Source organism: Scomber scombrus, chromosome 3, assembly GCF_963691925.1.
Source record: "Scomber scombrus chromosome 3, fScoSco1.1, whole genome shotgun sequence".
In the NCBI taxonomy this organism is placed as follows: Eukaryota; Metazoa; Chordata; class Actinopteri; order Scombriformes; family Scombridae; genus Scomber; species Scomber scombrus.
In genome coordinates, this window is record NC_084972.1 from 23,164,268 (window position 1) to 23,183,441 (window position 19,174).

At 40.4% G+C, this 19,174-nt stretch overlaps 2 protein-coding genes across 2 annotated transcripts; one reads left to right on the top strand and one right to left on the bottom strand.

The window, feature by feature from the left end:
* The first annotated feature begins 4,069 nt into the window (after positions 1-4,069).
* slc32a1 (solute carrier family 32 member 1) lies at positions 4,070-6,915 on the top strand. Its single transcript, XM_062416409.1, has 2 exons — positions 4,070-4,462; positions 5,728-6,915. The coding sequence occupies exons 1-2, from the start codon at positions 4,070-4,072 to the stop codon at positions 6,913-6,915; spliced, it is 1,581 nt and encodes a 526-aa protein (XP_062272393.1).
* Positions 6,916-10,095: 3,180 nt separating this feature from the next.
* aurka (aurora kinase A) lies at positions 10,096-17,651 on the bottom strand. The gene is made up of 9 exons (XM_062416500.1): positions 17,368-17,651; positions 16,590-16,637; positions 15,214-15,526; positions 15,062-15,104; positions 14,754-14,945; positions 12,804-12,942; positions 12,428-12,576; positions 12,115-12,289; positions 10,096-10,510 (listed from the first exon to the last, which is right to left on the bottom strand). Exons 2-9 carry the CDS (start codon positions 16,632-16,634, stop codon positions 10,328-10,330), a joined length of 1,239 nt encoding a protein of 412 aa, XP_062272484.1. The 5' UTR covers positions 16,635-16,637; positions 17,368-17,651; the 3' UTR covers positions 10,096-10,327.
* Positions 17,652-19,174: the final 1,523 nt, after the last annotated feature.

The following is a 19,174-nucleotide window of genomic DNA, read 5'->3' on the forward strand; positions in this document are numbered from 1 at the left end:
ATTATTTCTACAACATCGCACCTTTTTCTCTCCCTAAAAAACTGTCTTGGCTGGGTCTTTGGGTCGTGCGTCAAACAATTCATGTAACACACTCCTCTCTCTCTGTCTCTCTCTCTGTCTCTCTGTCACACACACACACACACACACACACACACACACACACACACACACACACACACACACACACACACACACACACACACACACACACACACACACACACACACACAGATACACACACTCTCTCTCTCTCTCTCTCTCTCTCTCTCTCTCTCTCTCTCTCTCTCTCTCTCTCTCTCTCTCTCTCTCTCTCTCTCTCTCTCTCTCTCTCTCTCTCTCTCTCTCTCTCTCTCACACACACAAACCATTTACTGGATGAGGTAATGATAGCCCACAATGAAAGGCACAGGCTATTGTAGACCTACTTGATTGCAGTCAATGCCATGGAAACAAACCCCAGATAGAAATCTTTGGCTTACAGTAGAAAAAAAGCAAAGGGCCTCTGGATCACATCTTTTCTGAAATATGCCTTTTCATATATTTGCTGTTTTTCTACCAACAAAAAGCTGTAGTCCTATGTAGTCCTTATCATAAAGTCATTTAGGAAAAATCTGCACCAAAAAAATAGTTTTTTATTTTTGTGATTCGAGGAAAAGATGGGGGGTTGGGTTGACTTCGGCGGCAGGAGGGAGGTGGGGAGGTGGGGGGAGTTATACATGAAGGAGGAGAACCTTGTGCCAGCTCACCCATGTGTGTAATGTGAAAAGGGAGAGCCGGGGGTGAAATACTGAGGAGGGAGGGGGGAGGGGGGGAATGTGCGTGCGCGCCAGAGTGCGTGAGGACGGAGGGTGGGAGTGAAGGGGGGGGGGGGGGGGGGATTACAATGCCATTTTGGATTTAGCTTTCTATCACAAAAAAAGAAAATCCTCACCGGTGGATATCGTATCCGTCTTTTGTTTGGTGGAACATGCGGCCGGAGCATAAAGCAGCGCAAACTCGGACGCAGATAAAGAGCTTTGATTGGCCATATCTGTATCGACAGAGATGTGGATCCTCCTGGGACGTGGCACCCTGACCCCCTCCAATGACTCTCGGGATGGGTGATAAACTGAGAAAATCACTTTCCTTCTCATTGCAGATGAAGGATAACCTGCTCTCTCTCACATCAGACACACCGTGCGCTGAAGTAAACTGTGATCAAATGTGCAAAATTATTCACAAAAAAGGCCTCAGAAGAATTTATGATGATCTTATTGTCACCTTTGTGTTTCAGGATCGTCTGAAACCTCCAAACATGTGGATCCCATTAAGATGAGAGACTTTTTAAAACAATAATAAGGACAAAAACGTGCTTTTTACACGCTGTGACAAGAGATATGTTGTCCTCCATCATGTAATTTTACCTAAAGTGAAACCAAATACCTACACAATAACGAAAAGCAAAATAAAATATTGTAGGCATGATCATATGTATTATTATGATGATGAGTACAGCAGGTCGTAAAAAGGTGTCCAGTCGCTGTAACCTGCTGGCTGGTGATGTCAGGGCTGCTCTTTTCATCTTGCAGCACACTCCATCAGACAGCGCAGAGCGCCGATCAGAGGAGGGCTGCAGTCCGCTGATAACAGCCTCTGTCATTAACTCTTTCGCTCAGACAGGATAAAGCAGCCATTTTCGTTCCCACAGCTGAAAATTACAACCAAGAGAAAACACACACACACATACAAAAACCGCATGCAGCAGGAGCGCGTCTTTATTTGCCTCATATTTTATGATTCAAACGCTGTCATTTAAAATCCGTCTTGAGGTTAAACAGTGATTCACAGCAGCTCTGCCTGTCTTCCCTATCTGAACCTGTGTGTGAAACCATGTGGTGCAGCTTCATTTTATTATGCATTTTAGCACAAAATCATTTAAATTATATATTTTTTTTAAAAAACGAACAAGAAACCAAACATGTCTTTTGTTCGCACTGAAGGTTGAATGGCTCATCCCTCATTTTCCAATTTTAATTCGCACCAAAAGGGTTAATTAATAATCTTCCAAATAATATTAAAATGATAGCAGTACATTTTAAGTTCTAGCCACCTAAAGTCATGTAATGCTCCTTTGAGTCGCTGGCACACATTCATTGCAGGCCTCTCAGACTAATCTGTGTGATGCCCTGAGCAAAAAAAATCATGACTGACTTTTCTTCGCGTTCATGATCATGATCATCATTTGGAGATGAAAATGGACTCTTCCGATATCACTGGTCTTATCGCCTAACAGGTTCAGAGATTTTAATAGGTCGTGATATTTTTCCTCAAGTGTAGAGTAAATATCCTGCATGTAAACAGCAACACACCGTGTTTCAGTAGTCTGTGTGTTTCAGGCTATTTTAGAGTATACAGAGCGAGGCCGCAGTTTTGTATCGGGGTGATGGACTATGATACTGCAGCCAGAGGAAACCTTCAACATGGTGGACACAAAGTACAAGTGACAAGGCAATGTCAACAAACTGTTTACAGCACCACGGGCCTCGGTTACTATCATCACTTAGGTTACATTAATGGGGGAAAAACATTTAAATGCAATTAAACATTTTGATTTCATTTTTTTAGAGACGAAAAAAGAAGAAGAAGAAAAAAAAGTAGAAGCTTGAGATGATGTTTAAACCAGGAACAAGAGGAAAGTTGACTTTAAAACACCAACATGATGACGGTTTGAATAGAAAAAAAGCTTCTTAAGAATAAACATTTAAAAACAAAAAATAATCATTTCAAAAAGTAAAAACTTCAGACCAAATGAAGCTATATTTTGATGTGCTGTCAACATCCTCAACATTTCGTATTTTTTCATTAACAAATCTCGTAGCAGGCTGCAGCCTCTATGAGACCACCGTCATGGCTCAGACTGTCACATCTTCTCAGACACAAAGTCACTGAATGCATGAATGAAGGAATGAAGGAATGAATGAATGAATGAGTGACCGGAATGAAGAGTTCAGCTTGAAAATAAAACCAGTGCAATGAATGAAAATCACACAACAAGAGTTTGTTGCAAAAGTTGTATTAAAATACGCGCAGTCTCCAGTTCTACATCTTTACATCTTTTTTTTCTCTTTCTTTTTTTTTAGCCAAAAACAAAATTTACGAATCTATTTTTCTCATCAATAACAAACCCAGCACTTTTTTAAACCCGATAATCCCAGAAACAACTTGGGCTACTAAAACGATGCTCCACGTCCTCTTCTGGTTAAAAATAAATAGATGGCAGATTTTCTTAAATTACAAAAATGTTGTATGTTACATATTCTGGTCCAAAGAGTTTGTGTTTTCGACTATTTCAACCTCCTTTTATACACATAAAGTTATGCAAGATTTGAGGCCCCCGGAATGTCATTGGATGTGAGGATGAGGTATTATAGATTATGGGTTGGGGAAGGGATGGTTGGGGTACTGCAAGCACCTCCCCTAGAAATGCAGCAAATCTCTCCCGTTTTCTCCTGGTGGGGCACTAGGAAGGCTGGAGACGTGCTTTGCATTGGCAGGCTGATGAGGACACGTGTCTCCTCCCTGCCTCCCCCCCAGGCTCCACGGTACCGCATTGGCATCAGTAAAGGCACCTGAAAACCGACAACGAACTCATGCAAAAGGCTGCCTGCCACCTTGTAGCCCGAAAGAAAGCGACATTATAGGCCCTAAAGAAACCTGTGGCTCGCCTTTTTTCGTGCGTAAAGCTTTTGCGCACACCGCTGAACTGCCTCTCCAAGACTGAAAAGGTGCACTACTCGTCGAGCATCAGAGCGCAGTGCCAAGATGCAGAAACGGAGCAGCGACGTCTGAAGGTGACATGAACCTTAGGATAATCAAGAGCAGCAGGCGCACATTGATTAAGAAGTGGAGATAGCTACTGAAAGCCGTCGGTGTCTTGAAACTCAACTTGCGCTTTTTTCCCTTCCTCGTGGCTTTATCTAATGCAGAGAATCAAGAGCTGCAACCCAAAGTAGCCTCAATTTTTTTACTCACTTGGAGGAGAAAAAAACACTAATTAAACTGCAGACCGCTGAGAGTCAGGAAAGGGAAAATGGCGACGTTAATCAGAGGCAAGCTTTCTAATAAACTATCAAATGCAGCCACCGCTGTATCCAACAAATCCCAGGCGAAGGTGAGCGGGATGTTCGCCAGGATGGGGTTCCAGGCCGCCACCGACGAAGAGGGTCTGGGCTTCGCAGCTTGTGATGACCTGGACTACGACCACCGGCAAGGCATGCAGATGGACATTATGACAACGGATGAGATGGGAGGAGAGGCGAGTGGAGACGGAGGGACGCTGGACGGGGACAGCCACTACCAGAGAGACGGCACCGGTCCATCGCGCTCAGCCTCAAAGGACGGAGGGTCGACGAACGAGTTGAGTGAAGTCAGACCAAAAATCACCGCTTGGGAGGCTGGCTGGAACGTCACGAACGCAATCCAGGTAAAGACGCACTTCGCAGATTTTAAAACGGGCAGTACCGGCTCTAATTGGCTGAGCCGCCTCCGAAACAACTGTGAAATTCGAAATAAACGCACACCTGCACTCATTAAAGGTTCATTATAATATAGAGGACGAAAATCAGAAGGCTCTGTCCCTTAGCATATTTTTCAACTTGACAAAGTTGTTCAAAAGATTTCTTTGACTCCTTTTTGTATGATAGTAACAGTATCAGGGCTTGTTTATGGAATAATACAGAGGTTTTAGGAACAGTCAAGGTGTTACGATGCGCTGAAAAAAGGGAGGTATTTGATGTCCTGTGTAGCCCTCCCCTCCCCTCAACACACACATTCTTTGTCTGTATAGTGATGCTGATGCACGCCACTGATAACAGCTCACCTGATATTCCGCAGGGCAATGAATACATCAATCTGCGAGGGAAACATCATCTTGTAGATTTTGTAGTGTTGTAGTCAAGTCACATTTATTTAAAGATAGATTTTATATAGATTTAAAATGGTATTTTGGATATATAGATTTATATAGATTTTATGGGGTATTTAAGGGCTAAATGTACCTAAACTAATTGCAGCAATAACACAGAGGCTATGTGGGGAAGTGGGTTCGAAAGTATGGAGATAGATTTTTAGGAAACATATAAGCAAAAGTGTAATGAGTCAAGTCATTATTGTTTTGGCACTTGCATTCGCAGACAGAAATGAATAACATAAAGGACATTCATGTTTTTAGGTTTTTTAAAAATTATAATTCTGCACATCGGTTATCCAATTACGCACAGAGGCCCATGAACGCGCGACTATTTTTGCCCAAAGTGCGTTGATAGCTGCGTGTAAGAAGAGACAGAGCATCCTTTAAAGTGCAAGCATTTACTTCAGAGGGGGAGTCTGGATGTGTGTAGGCTATGCGACAAAAAAATCCCTAGACGCAATCCTCTCGTGCCTTATCAAGGCTGTGGTCACGGCAGTCATCGTGACGTCAGAGTGTCTCCTCCAGCTCATGGTGACGTCAGAGGCGGGCGGATGCGCTCAAAGCGAAGTGGAAAACCCACAACATGAGAACGGGGAGTGACATCAATGGAGGAGTCAGGCCCGACCAACCCACATTAAAATAGGATCTGGTTCATTTGGGAAAAAAGGAAACACCAATAAAAAAAAACAATGATGTGTTAATTGTTCATTCCTAATAATAATATCCATGATTTATCAGTTTAACATTCACAATGTTTTCTTTCTTTTTTGTGTCTATAGGGGATGTTCGTTCTTGGGTTGCCCTATGCCATTCTGCATGGAGGATACCTCGGACTATTTCTCATTATTTTCGCCGCCGTGGTGTGCTGTTACACGGGGAAAATCCTCATTTCCTGTCTGTACGAGGAGGACGAAGACGGGCAGTTGGTCCGTGTGAGGGACTCCTATGTGGACATTGCCAACGCCTGCTGTGCGCCCAGGTTCCCGTCTTTAGGTGGCCATATCGTGAATGTAGCCCAAATCATAGAGCTTGTGATGACTTGCATCCTGTATGTGGTGGTCAGTGGTAATCTCATGTACAACAGCTTCCCCAACATGCCAATTTCCCAGAAGTCTTGGGCCATCATCGCCACCGTCGCTCTCCTCCCCTGCGCCTTCCTCAAGAACCTGAAAGCCGTCTCCAAGTTCAGCTTGCTGTGCACGATGGCCCACTTTGTCATCAACGTCCTGGTAATAGCGTACTGCCTCTCCAGAGCGAGGGACTGGGCCTGGGACAAGGTCAAGTTTTACATCGATGTCAAGAAGTTCCCCATCTCCATTGGGATTATCGTGTTCAGCTACACCTCGCAGATCTTCCTGCCGTCTCTGGAGGGGAACATGAATAAACCCAGCGAGTTCCACTGCATGATGAACTGGACTCACATCGCTGCCTGCATCCTCAAAGGCCTGTTCGCCCTGGTGGCCTACTTGACCTGGGCTGACACAACCAAGGAGGTCATCACAGACAACCTGCCCCACGGCATCCGAGCTGTCGTCAACCTCTTCTTAGTGGCCAAAGCTTTGTTGTCGTATCCGCTGCCGTTTTTCGCCGCCGTCGAGGTATTGGAGAAAAGCTTTTTCCAGGACGGGGGACGTGCTGTCTTTCCAGACTGCTACGGTGGCGATGGACGCCTGAAATCCTGGGGACTGACTCTCCGATGTATCCTTGTTGTGTTCACTTTGCTCATGGCGATTTATGTGCCACATTTCGCCCTCCTCATGGGCCTCACTGGCAGCCTGACGGGCGCAGGCCTGTGCTTTCTGCTTCCCAGTCTCTTCCACCTCAAGCTTTTATGGAGAAAGCTGCTATGGCACCAAGTTTTCTTTGATGTCGCCATCTTTGTAATAGGAGGTATATGCAGCGTATCTGGTTTCATCCATTCAATGGAGGGGCTCATAGAGGCTTTCAAATATAACATAGAAGAGTAGACGCAAGCAATTGCTGGAACTAGATGTTAACTGCAGCTCCCCATTTAGTGAAAAAAAAACACGACTTCCTGGCAAGTGCAGCCCTTCTGCTTAATTCATGCGTAAAAAGCGCGCACTCATACAGTCTTGCATCGATTCAGAAAAAATGCGCGCGCACACACCGAAATAGATGGGTGGCAGTGAGGGAATCTAATGCATCCACAACACACTACTATATGGACAATACATGTTGTATAATTATGCGAACAAAAGTACATATACATATTTCCAGTGGAGTGAACGTTTACAATTATTGACCTTAAACGAAATTACAAAAAGGGCAGTTTGTTTTCTCGTCGCTCTTGTGGTGCTTCCCCACATGAGACTTCACTTCATGTAACGCTCGAGTTTGTGATGGACGGACATAGTGTGATTTAATGAAGATTAAGATACGCTTATTTAAAAGATTGAAATAAGAACAAAGAAACGACACTTTCTATAAGGTAATTTGCAATATGATTATAGGTAATGAATGTGGTGTTAAACCCCAGAAACGCCTGTGGACAAACAAGACGGGAAAAATAACACAAAGGCAATAACCAGCAGTAGAAACACGTGAATGCATATAGAAATATTTCAAAGAAGTTTCGTTAGAAATGAAGAAATTGGACCTTTTTTCCGCCCCGAGCAGTTTAAAATACTGGAAATGCAAAAATATCAGATAGCACACAGCAGCTATACAAACTATGCATTGAATGTATGATATTTAATACACACAAAACAATGAAACTGGGAAGTGGAAATCTAAATTTCGATTCTTTCTGCGTGAAAGTGTTTTGATTCTGGTTTTAAGATCTGAATGAAAAAAATAATATGTGACGCTTCTTTTATTGAGCGTTTCCAGAGGCAATAAAAAAAATCACCTGAGCTGAAACACACATTCTGGTCCAACCCCACAACCCCTGGCCCACATTTCAAACTAGATGGGGACCCCAAATTTGAAATCCTGCACATTCAATTTAACATGTTTTTATTTTTCATCACATTTGAAACACATGGCCTGTTCTCAAATTAATTTCAAAGACCCCTGTCTTCAAATTCGATGTCTTAAAAAATCAAGAAAAAAAGAGAAAGAAATCATTAAAGAGGAAAATGTGCATACAGACATTTTTCATTCTGTGCAATCCAATGGGTCCTGTGGAAATGTTATAAAACCGTATGTGTAGTGTGTTATTGTGGTTACAAAAAGATGGAATGTATATCTCAAAGTCGTTATCATATATCGTGAAATTAATATTAAAGAATAAAGATTAAGTGAAATTATATTGTAAAAATGTGTGTGGTTTTATGTAAAATGAAAACGGTCAGAACATGTATTTTTTTTCTCTATATAATAAAAGACAAGAAAATGGTGGAGAAAATAGTCGCATTCATATTCATTTTTAAAAATCGAAAATTAATTGAGGTTAATTAACAAAGGCTTCACAGGCCTAATAGATTATAAACTATCATTTACAGTGTGTAAGGCTTGCAGTTGGTGTGAATGGAGTCGATACTCTGTCATAATCCTATTACAAACCTCCACTTTCCCCCCCCCCCCCCTTATTCTCTGGTTTCATCTGTATAGAAATTCAGAGTAGGCCTATGCATGTTTTCAACTGTGCGCTCAAATCAAGATCTTGGCGCCAGGTTTTGTGCTAGAGGCGGGCATCAGGCCTTCTGCTAGACCTGTTAATCAACCGTGTTTATTTCCTGCGCGGACAACATCTGGACAAAACCAATTTATATCTGAGTGGTCTCATCGCCAGCTGTTAAACCAATACACCTGGTGCATGCACAAATGCACGGATTTACCTTTAAGTCATGAATCCCGTCTTCTGCAAACTATTCAACAGGCAGAGATCCGCTTCAACTGTAAAGAAAACGCAGAAAAAGAGAAATGCGGAGATGATTTCTAATGTCAGCTGAGAAGTAAGCAGAGGCCTCTTAAAGATAAAGCAGATTTCTGTTAAGTCATCTAAAACTTCAACAGTTAGGTCGTACAGCCTAGACTTTAGCTTAGTCCGAAAGGCTAAATGTATCATATATTTAATGTATTTAAATTCAATCATATATAATCATGTATTGCCAACGAAGCACCTTTCAGATATTTTACTATCAACCACCCAGAGAAAACTCTTTACAAACCGGAAGATAAAAAGAAAAACCCTGACTAAACACAGAAAATGAACAAAATTAAGTCATTTTATTATCAAACATAAGACAGGATGATATTCTCCACATCTCCAAGACAGCGTTTCACCCAACTCAACATTATGCCTGTGGCGCCACCTCGCGGGCTCAATAGCAACTACTGCAGCAGTTATTAGCTGGACAATAAACATGCGAGCTCATTTAAATATTTATTCACCTCTGACTGTCTTTCACTTGACATGGCAACTTGCTGGCCTCAAAGAAATCTGAAGTAATGTTTAATGTTGGTAGACCTGTTTACTAGATGTCCTTTCACATGCACCCGTTTTATTTTATGTAAAGCTCTTAGATCATTTAAACTTTGACTACCTGTGTAGTCACCATGACTCTCTAATTTAACATGACGCCCCTCAGTTTACTCTCATGGTCCTGACTATATTGATACAGACGGACGTATTTTGTCCTGGAGATGTTTAAAGACTTAAAATTCAGCAACAACTTTTTTTTTTTTCAACACGTCTGACCCGTAAGCGCCTCTTGAAACATGCCCTTGGCTTTAATGTACAGCCTTTATGTCAATATCCGCTTTTGTTTATGGAGGCAACCTACAGCAGTCTGTAGACAAGTCGTTTTAATATTTACTCAAACAGGTTCATTACAGTGGCATTAATACTTTCCCAAAATGTGTAACATGCTCAAGTCAGGTGTAGTGGTATGCTGGCGCCCTCTGCTGTCTCTTTAGACGAACTTGATGGGTTTGGAGCATCTCACGCACTGGAGACATCTGTGCAAATTCTCCCGTTTAACAGATACGTGAGACAATCACCTGAGAGCTCAAAATACAAAGACGACAAACTACACAATTAACATTCACTGCATAATTCAAAAGTCATATTCAACAAGAGATTATTTGTTCAATTCAAGTCATGGCATTTTAATAAACATACAATTTTCATAATTATACACAAGAAAAAAAAACAGTGAAATATTTACAGGCAAAAGAATGCCGTTAATAAAACAAGGAAACTTTAAAAAGACAGAAAGAGAGAAACGACCAAGTGGCAAATGCCTGCAGACAGAAACATCCACGTGAAGTGATTTGTGGTCAGTTTAGTAGTAAAAGCAGATTCTCAAATCAGCTGCAAACAAAACTTTATGCTCCACACTGGCCAGCCACGCTCTGACCGCAGTGCTTCACCTTCACATCTCCAAGATGTTGGTTGGAGAGGAACAGAAATACTCATTGGCTAGGCTCTTCACTGTTCCAGGCTTTGGGCTTTTTGATGGAGTACTCAACCACCCAGGGGTGGCACAGGACTCCCTCAATGGGCAACCTGTGCATGGGGTTGTGCTTCAGCAGCCTGGCAACCAAGTCTTTGGCTCCAGCACTGAAATTGGTCTGCGGAGGGTAAGTGTACTCCACCTGGACGACAGAGAAAGAAACACAGGTTAAAACATTAAAAAACAGCAAATATAAGCAGAACTGTAGATATGTGAAGAATAAACAAATACTTTTTATTGTCAATACTGTCATATGCAGATACTGTAGGAGTGATAATCAGAAACAGACATTGGGGGAAAAGTTATTTAAAATAATTTTAGTTTTGCTGATTTGTCCAGTACAAAATTGTATTAGTTGAGTCGGTAGGAATAAAGATCCAACCATAACCTTAACCCAATCATCAATTTTTGATTCAGTCTGTTTTACAGGTTTAATTTGTCTCTTTTTTTCTTCTTCAGCAGAGCAATTCAGATAAATGAGTGTTTGTCCTGAGGTGTAGAAGTCCACTTCAGTTAGAAGATGAGTTGTGGTCAGGAGTGGAGGGGAGCTCTGACATCAGCTACTTAATATGCTAACCAACAACACTGGACAGACCTACAAGCTAATTGTTCTATCAGACTGCAAAGAGTATTGGACGTAGCCATCATGTCACCTATCTGTTTGTGGACTCCTGTTTTGAAGCCTCGAGTTTGCATTTTGACCATCACCATCTTGGATTTTCACAGCCAGCACAGTGCATTTACAGTCTATAGTTAACTGTAATAATACTCATTTTCACTTGCGAAAAACAGGCTTAAAAATAAAAAAAGTACTTAGAGGAACTTTTAGTGCAACAAAATACTGAACAAGACTTTATTTGGGCAACTAAAATGTTACAATTAACATTCATAACCTGAAAACACACTGAAACAGTGTCCACTTACAGCAACGCCTACACTCTGAATCTGGGTTTACAAACATGGTTTCGTTACCCAAACTTCATTTTCATCATGGTAGCAACTTACCCGTGATGGCACCCACCCCTCAATCGAGGCAGGCACACCTTTTATAATGCATCATTTTAAGCCTGAACAATTAAGCAGCCGAGTTATATAAAAACGCCTCCCTGTACAGCTGTCATAAACAGGGAATCTTGCTACAAAGACCATAACCGTTTTTGTACCAGGCTGTTTATTTCTGGTGTACAGTTGTGCATTTTAACATTGGGGGTATTTGGGGAATGATACACTTTTGGAGCCCGTCTCACGTCGGCGTTAGAGGAACAGCAGTTTTTGGCACTCCGACATTGGCTTAAAATTACAGCCCTGGAGGTTGCAGCTTGATTTCTACACATCTTAAAATCTTATCTGGGGTTTAACTTATGATACCACAAAATGCTTCAGATAATCAGTGAAGTTGGATTTAAAATATTTTGTCTCAAGAGCAGGCAGCTTGCTCTCTGGTATCAGTGTCAATTCTTTGCAGACTTCCCTTCAGATGTCAAAAAAACAGCACTAACAGCATGTTCTGATAAATGCCATCCACCCACTCAGACGAGACCCTCAATTTTCTGATTTTTTTGGGCACACCCACTAATAAGCAACAAAAATAATATGACATACTTTTTAGTCAGCTTTTGTTGTAAAATACATTCAAGACATTTTTTCCTCATTGTGGCAGTTTTAGATTGCACGATAAAGTCTCAGTGGATGTGGCATTCAAAAGTAAAGTCATATTATTTGGGCTCCTAGCTATCCTCCCCTTACCCTTGATATCCTGCGGTATGTGTCCTCGTTAGTTTTTGCTTCAAATGGCGGATGTCCAACCAGGAATTCATAGCAAAGGACGCCCAGACTCCACAGATCCACCTTCTCATCATGAGTTTTTCCCTCAATCATCTCTGGTGGCAAGTAGTCCAGCGTTCCACACAGAGTGGACCTCCTGCATCAGGAAATAGGGGGTGAGGGGGGAAATAAACAAACCCAATCAACATTCCTTTCCAAATACTTCAGTGGTTAGATAAAAGGTCTCTACAGAAACACTTTATAACATGTTAAAGACAAAAGCATGTGTGAATACCTGGAGGAGGGCGTGTGAACAGACCAGCCAAAGTCTGCAATCTTCAGCTCCCCGTTGGACCCCAGTAAGAGGTTCTCTGGTTTGATGTCCCTGTGGATCACCTTCTTGGCATGGCAGTAATTGAGGGCATCTGCCAGCTCCATGATGTACTGGTGAAGCACATTAATCATAGTATATAAAACATGGAAGACTGTTTTAAAAAAAAAGATATACATTATTCTGACAGTTTTCACACTCCATAAGAAAAACTGGCATACAGAATTGGCCAACAGTGACTAAATGAAACAATACTTATGTGTAGGTTGCTCTAAAGTCAGATTACAAAGCAATGAACTAAATAACAAAAAATATCTTAAATTAAATTGACAAGACTTACTGTAGCACTTCTCTCCTCAGAAAAACCTCCACAGCGCTGTAGCTCGCTGTAGAGCTCTCCCCTGGGTGCAAACTCAAGGATGAGGTACACACGCGATGCATCATGGAAGTAGCCATAGAGTCGCAGGATGTTGGGGTGCCTGCAGGATGCCGAGGCAGAGGAGAAATGTTGTTGACCAATATCTTAAGAGTTAAAGCTGGAGTTCATGACTTTTGTCTCCCTCCTCTGGTAGGGAGCGTAAAGGATTGTTGATGGCCTGAAACAGGCATGCAGCTCCCTCTCATGCATACCCAAAATGACAGGCACACAGAGAGGGCTGGTAAAAATGAATATGCTTTGATGGTCCACCAGCCCACCAGGATTTGTCCCAGTGTGCCCGATGGCCAGTACACCACTGGCTGTAACCTAATGTTGCAGCGGTAAAATGGTGGATAACTTGTTTTGAGCATCACACAACCTCCAAGAAATGACTGAATCAGAATTTGATCCATTCAGTCTTATCATTTATAAATGTTATAATTATAAAATTTGGGAGAGTCTAGAAGAGCTACGTGATTAACAGCCAGGCATGGCACTGCTGCACTCAACATGAAATTCAAAAATCCTGTATAGTGAGGGATTCATAAAAGCACTGCAGGTTTAACGGTTGAAGTCTTAGGAGCAAAGACCGGCAGACCCCCATTAAACAAAGGGTAGGAGAAAAGTCAAAAAGCCTTATGGGATGAGCCATGTCGCCCCAGATTGACCACCAACATACAGTTAACCACCATCTGATCATCTGTTCAGGATAAACGACCGAAATAGGTACCACTGACCTCTAAAAACCTAATATGAAGAATTCATCTTCAGCATGAACTAAGTGACAAATATCATTCAGAGGTCTGAAACATGTCTAAAAATGGTCATATATGGGTCAATGACGTATAAGGATTTATTTAAAAATAATAAATATGGGAATATCTATTGCAGTAATTCAAACATTAAGAAAGGTTGAGTACACATAATTACATATTAAAATAGTAAATTAGGTGTTTTATGTGTTTTTCCATCTCGATGAATTAGAACTGACCTTAAAAAAGTCATGTGGTGCGACCGTGATCTATCTTAAAATAAATGAATTTAAGTGTTTCGAAACAAATTATTTGCATGTCCTTTAAGTTTTTGTAAATAATAATCTCATATTTATGTTATATTATGTCACAGTTGCCTTCTTAAATGTATGTAAGACTTATTTTTCCTGTAAATTGCTTAAAAATGATTGAAAAAATTTAATACAATTCAGTTAAGCATACTGTATCAGTGATTAATATTAAAAGTGATATTTTACTCTGAATTTAATACAGTTATTGGTTTTATTGGTCGCACCACATGATGTTTTGTCACTTTAAATAACAGAAAAATTACTAATAACTTGTGGTTTTTGAAAAGTTAAAGTGATTTCATATAAAGGAAAGGTACTACATATGGTATTATTTTTAATCAATTTAAACCTTTTTCTAACTGAAAAAAATGCAGTTAGACTGAAAATGTCATAGTCACGTCATTGACCCATATGTATGTGTTGATACAGACAAGAGAATGAATGAATATATGTTTATGTATAATTGGCACATTTGCAGTTTTGGCCATCTGTATGTTTATGTGTGGAATGTGTATAGTAAGACTTTATCTAAATACAGGCACCATCTTAGTTTTGTTGTATTTAGGTGTTGCATAGACTTAAAACAGCAGTGTCCTGATTACCATTTGCCAAGACTTGACTGCAAAGTTCACTTCTAGTGTTACCAAAGAAGTTACCAAATATAGTTATTCGCCTGATAAAGGGTTAAAAAAAAACAAAAAAACAACTGACAGAACAGATGACCAGTGTGTCCAACTACCTCTGCTTGTCCTGACTACAGTCAAGGCTGACATAAGGCATAATACAGTATACAGTGAAGACTGCTTTACCTGAGGTGAGACTGGATCTCCACCTCTCTCCTCAGCTGGTGCTCCACCCCTGCCTTCTCCAGCTGCTTCTTGAAGAGCACCTTGAGGGCCAAGATGAACTTGGTCTGTCGCTCTCTGGCCAGGTAGACGTTGCCAAATTTACCTTTTCCCAGAGGACGACCAATGTCGAAGTTTTCCAGGCTCCATCGCTTCCTGTGTGAGGAGAAACGTGTATTGATACAGACAACAATCCCATCAAGATTGGTAATCTTACTAAAGACTAGAATAATGATTAAATAAGTATTAGAATAAGGACTTATGAGACATACTTTGAATCAGAGACTCTTGAAGACTCAGTCTTTGCAGGCATTTCTAACAAAAGGGGGGGAAAAAAGAATTTTTGGTTCCAAACCACACAGAGCTGATGACCATTTCAATTAAAAAATATAATAATAATAATAATAATAATAATAATAATTACTCTGTGACTTCTCAGGCTTTTCAGATTCTGTTGCTGACTTAGTCCGCTCCGGTTTCACCTTGGGCTCAGTCATCTTTTGCTGGGAGCCAGGTTTGGGCTGAGTAGCAGGGTTCACATTCTGATCACCCGGGCGCATTGGCTTGACAACGCTGACATGAGATATTGGTTTCTGTTGGCTCACGGGACGCTGAATGCGCTTGGGACCGTTTGACACGCTGAGGACCTGTTGAGGTGGAGTTGGTGTGACTAAAGCCTTTTGAGCCATCTGTGAGTGCTGGGATACAGGAATCCGCTTTGGTCCATCACTGTTTGGCTGCAATTAAAAAAGAAAAAACACCAAATACTGAATAAACTGGTATCTAAGAGTAATGTGAAAGCTTTGCCTAAAACCTGTACTTTGTATTTTTGTTGTGGTCTTTGTCATTTCACTGTCTGGGGAACTATTTGCCTGATTTCTAAACTGATAGCTAATTCAGGATTCCAACTCTTTTCTTGAAATCATTTTCCAGGACTTCTTCCAGCTGCTACAATATGACAGACGTATTTTATTATTTCAAACTATAAAGCACTTTGAATGGCATGTGATTTGTTTGGAAGGTGCTATATAAAAAAAGACAGTTGTGAGTTTCCCATTAATTTATGCTAACAACATTAACATAAGAACAGCAAGTGGTTCAAATGAACACGTACGTCTTCAGTTTTCGCTGCCTGCTTTTCAAAGGGTGCGCCATTTCCTTTTACTCACTCCTTCCCTATGATTGGTCTGTGTGCATCTCACTCAGGTGTTACCAACTACTTTCATTGGAAAGTAGCTAAAGACTGCATGAAAAGTCGCTAATCTCTGTCTAATGTCAGCACTTCACTGTGCCCATGTTTCCCATTGAATACAGCATAAAACAGAATATGCGTCCGCAAACCTTCTAAACCTTGTGTTCATTCACAGGGCAGAAAAAAGCAGAGGGAGGAGAAATAATTTTCCAGGACAAGTCAAGCTTTTCCAGGACATTTGACTTTTCCTCTCATTTTCCATGCGTTTTCCACAATTGGAAAATTGGTCAATAACTTTCCAGGTTTGCTGTACTGCTGGTATTAAGCCTCTCAACCTGACTCCCCTTATATTACCAATCGTTCCTGTATTTTTTGGATGGTGTGTTTTAGTGTCTAAGTTAGCCATCATAGTTGCATCTGGCATCTAAATTTGCAACCAAAAACCTGTACAGAGACATCACAGGGTTTTGTGAAGTTCTGTGCTTGAAAAAATCCATGTCAATATTAAAGAATAAAAAAGGTCAGCAAAGTGAGTGAGTGGTGAAAACGGCAGTGAATTAAGAGTTAATCAGTTTGATGGTCAGGGTAATGGATCTTTTTTACATTACCTTCACTTTCATCTCCATCAACTTGGCCCTGGCAGAAGCATCCATACTCTGCAAGAAAAGGAAAGAGTTTTATTAACCAAATTGTTAGTATGATTTTATAAACTATCCTCCATACATACAGTATGGTTAAATCACTCAGTGAGAGAAAGGCCTGAGATCAAAGATCTCTAAGCTTAAGTAAAGGCACTAACATGGACAAAAGTACTTGGCCAGGCCTCATGATCATATTTTGATCCGGTTACCCCCCTTAAGTAATGGAGAACAACAGGCATGTCAGGAATAGTATTTTTTGATGGTTCATTGTCATTAAAATCATGCATGAAGCATTTTTATGACCCGAGCTCGTATTAAACGTGCATTGAAGAGAGCTCCTCGTTTCGTCTCATATTTGCCAATCATACTCACACAAATAAATAGACAGTTGCAATAAAGTTAAAACTAGGACTCGCACATATAGCAGGGTTGCGAAAATGTATTGAGTGAACTACTGCATGGTTAACCCTGCTCATTCTCTTCGGCTATAGTTAACTTTCATTATATCATAGTTTGAACGTTTTCTCACAAAACTGTTGCGTACCGTAACACTGATACTCCCTTTTTTTTAACTGGACAAAGACACACATAAAGTACGCTGTAAGACTTTAAATCGTTAGCCATCACCGTTGCTAGGCTATTATTACCGTGAGCAACGACTGTAGACGTTAACTTTTTTGGAAACCACACTAAACCAACGCACCCCACATACAACTTTTAGCAAGTATTATATAGCATAACTTACCTTAATGTAAAATTGCACGGAGACCGAGAGGAACCGCTGTCTGGTAGCTTATCCAGAATTCAACTAGAGCAGTCAGCGTTAGCTAGATGGCTAACTTAGAAGCTAACAGTTGAGTTGGCGTTTGTGGCTACATACATACATACGGTTTTGTTCTTTTTAAACACTCTATCCTTAAGGCTATATTTAACTGGCGTCGATGTTATAGATAGATAAATACAGACAAAGCAAGATGCAGAATCGATAGAGAGTTCCGAGTAGAAATGTGCTTAAAGCGGCTTCCTCTCGCCTTGGATACAGCTTGTTTGATTTCAAATGTCCCTCTGTTCAAACCTTTTAATACACCGCAGGCTCCGATTGGCTGAGAGAATGCTCTGTAGTCGCTCCCCATTGGCTGGATTGGAGATTTTAGAACGGGTGAAGGGTGACGTCATATTGAGTCATCCACAACAGCAGAGGGCAGCAAAAAAGTATTGGGAGGCTAACAAACAGCACATAAAAAATAGATCAAAATAAATACATAAATAAATAAATGAATGAAAAAATAAATAAATAATGCAAATGACGAATACAAAAACAATCTGTTCATTAGCACAGTATGTAAGCCATCCATGATGCAAGCACACAAGGTATTTGTCTTGGTGTATGCTCCCACAGCATAAGACAAGATGAGATTTATCTTTATTGATCCCCTTTGGGAGAAATTCAAATTGACACAACAGTACAGTGGGGGGGAAAGTATCACCATAAGGGTGAAAGTGATAAAATGATAAAACTATATACAGTAAAACATTTCTGTGTAAATAAATCCACAATATGTAAATGTGCAATATGCAGAAATTCTAGAGATTATATACATGTGTGCAATGTACCTGGGATTTACATAGTAAGGACAGCATCAGTGTTTTTTAGGGGAAGTGGGAGGTACTGGGAGCTGTGGTATTGTACAGTCTGCTGGCTGATGGTATGAAACAGCCCCCCAAGCGCTTTGGGGCACATTGCAGAATTTAAATAAGAAAAGTAAAACTACGAATAAAAATATAAAAAACAAGAGCAAGGTTATAACAATATCACAAATAATAATAAACAAAGTAGTACCAAAATTAAATGAAACACTTTTAAAGAATGAAATCTATTTACAGAAATGTAATATTAATAGTTCTGAAATGGGATATACTGTACAACTATATAACAAAACAAAAATATGTACTGTGCTACAGACCAACCCACTCCTTTTAAATTAATACTTTAACTACATTTTGCTGCTAATAGTAATGCTAGTCATTTTATTTAAGTTGGATTTTTAATGCAAGACTTTTGGGGTATTAGTACTTTGTATTTGTATTCATTGCTGTTGGGATAACTCAAAAGGTACTGATCTTGTAATCTCTCCATCACCAGACAATATGGTATATTATCTTTGTACCTTTGTTTTCACTTGTAAAAAAAAAAAAAGAATTAATAAATAAATCTAAAATGATCTATATTGATACAGATTCAGATCTGAGTAGAGGGGAAACACATTCAGAAAGACTAACTGCACTTAACACCCTAATATCAATACTACACACAAGAAAAACAAATGCCAAGGATAATTTAGATAACTTTATTTTTCAATCGTTACATGTCACATTTTCTTCCAGCAGCATCTTATTAATTCATTTTGTCAAATGCAGATCTTTCTTTCAGATGACATTACATAGAAACCACAGTCCCCCATTTTTTAAGTTTCTCAAGATGAAATTGGAAATATAGCATTGTTTGGCCACAGTGTGGCAGCATGTGGCTCTTGCAGCTCAAACATGCCACT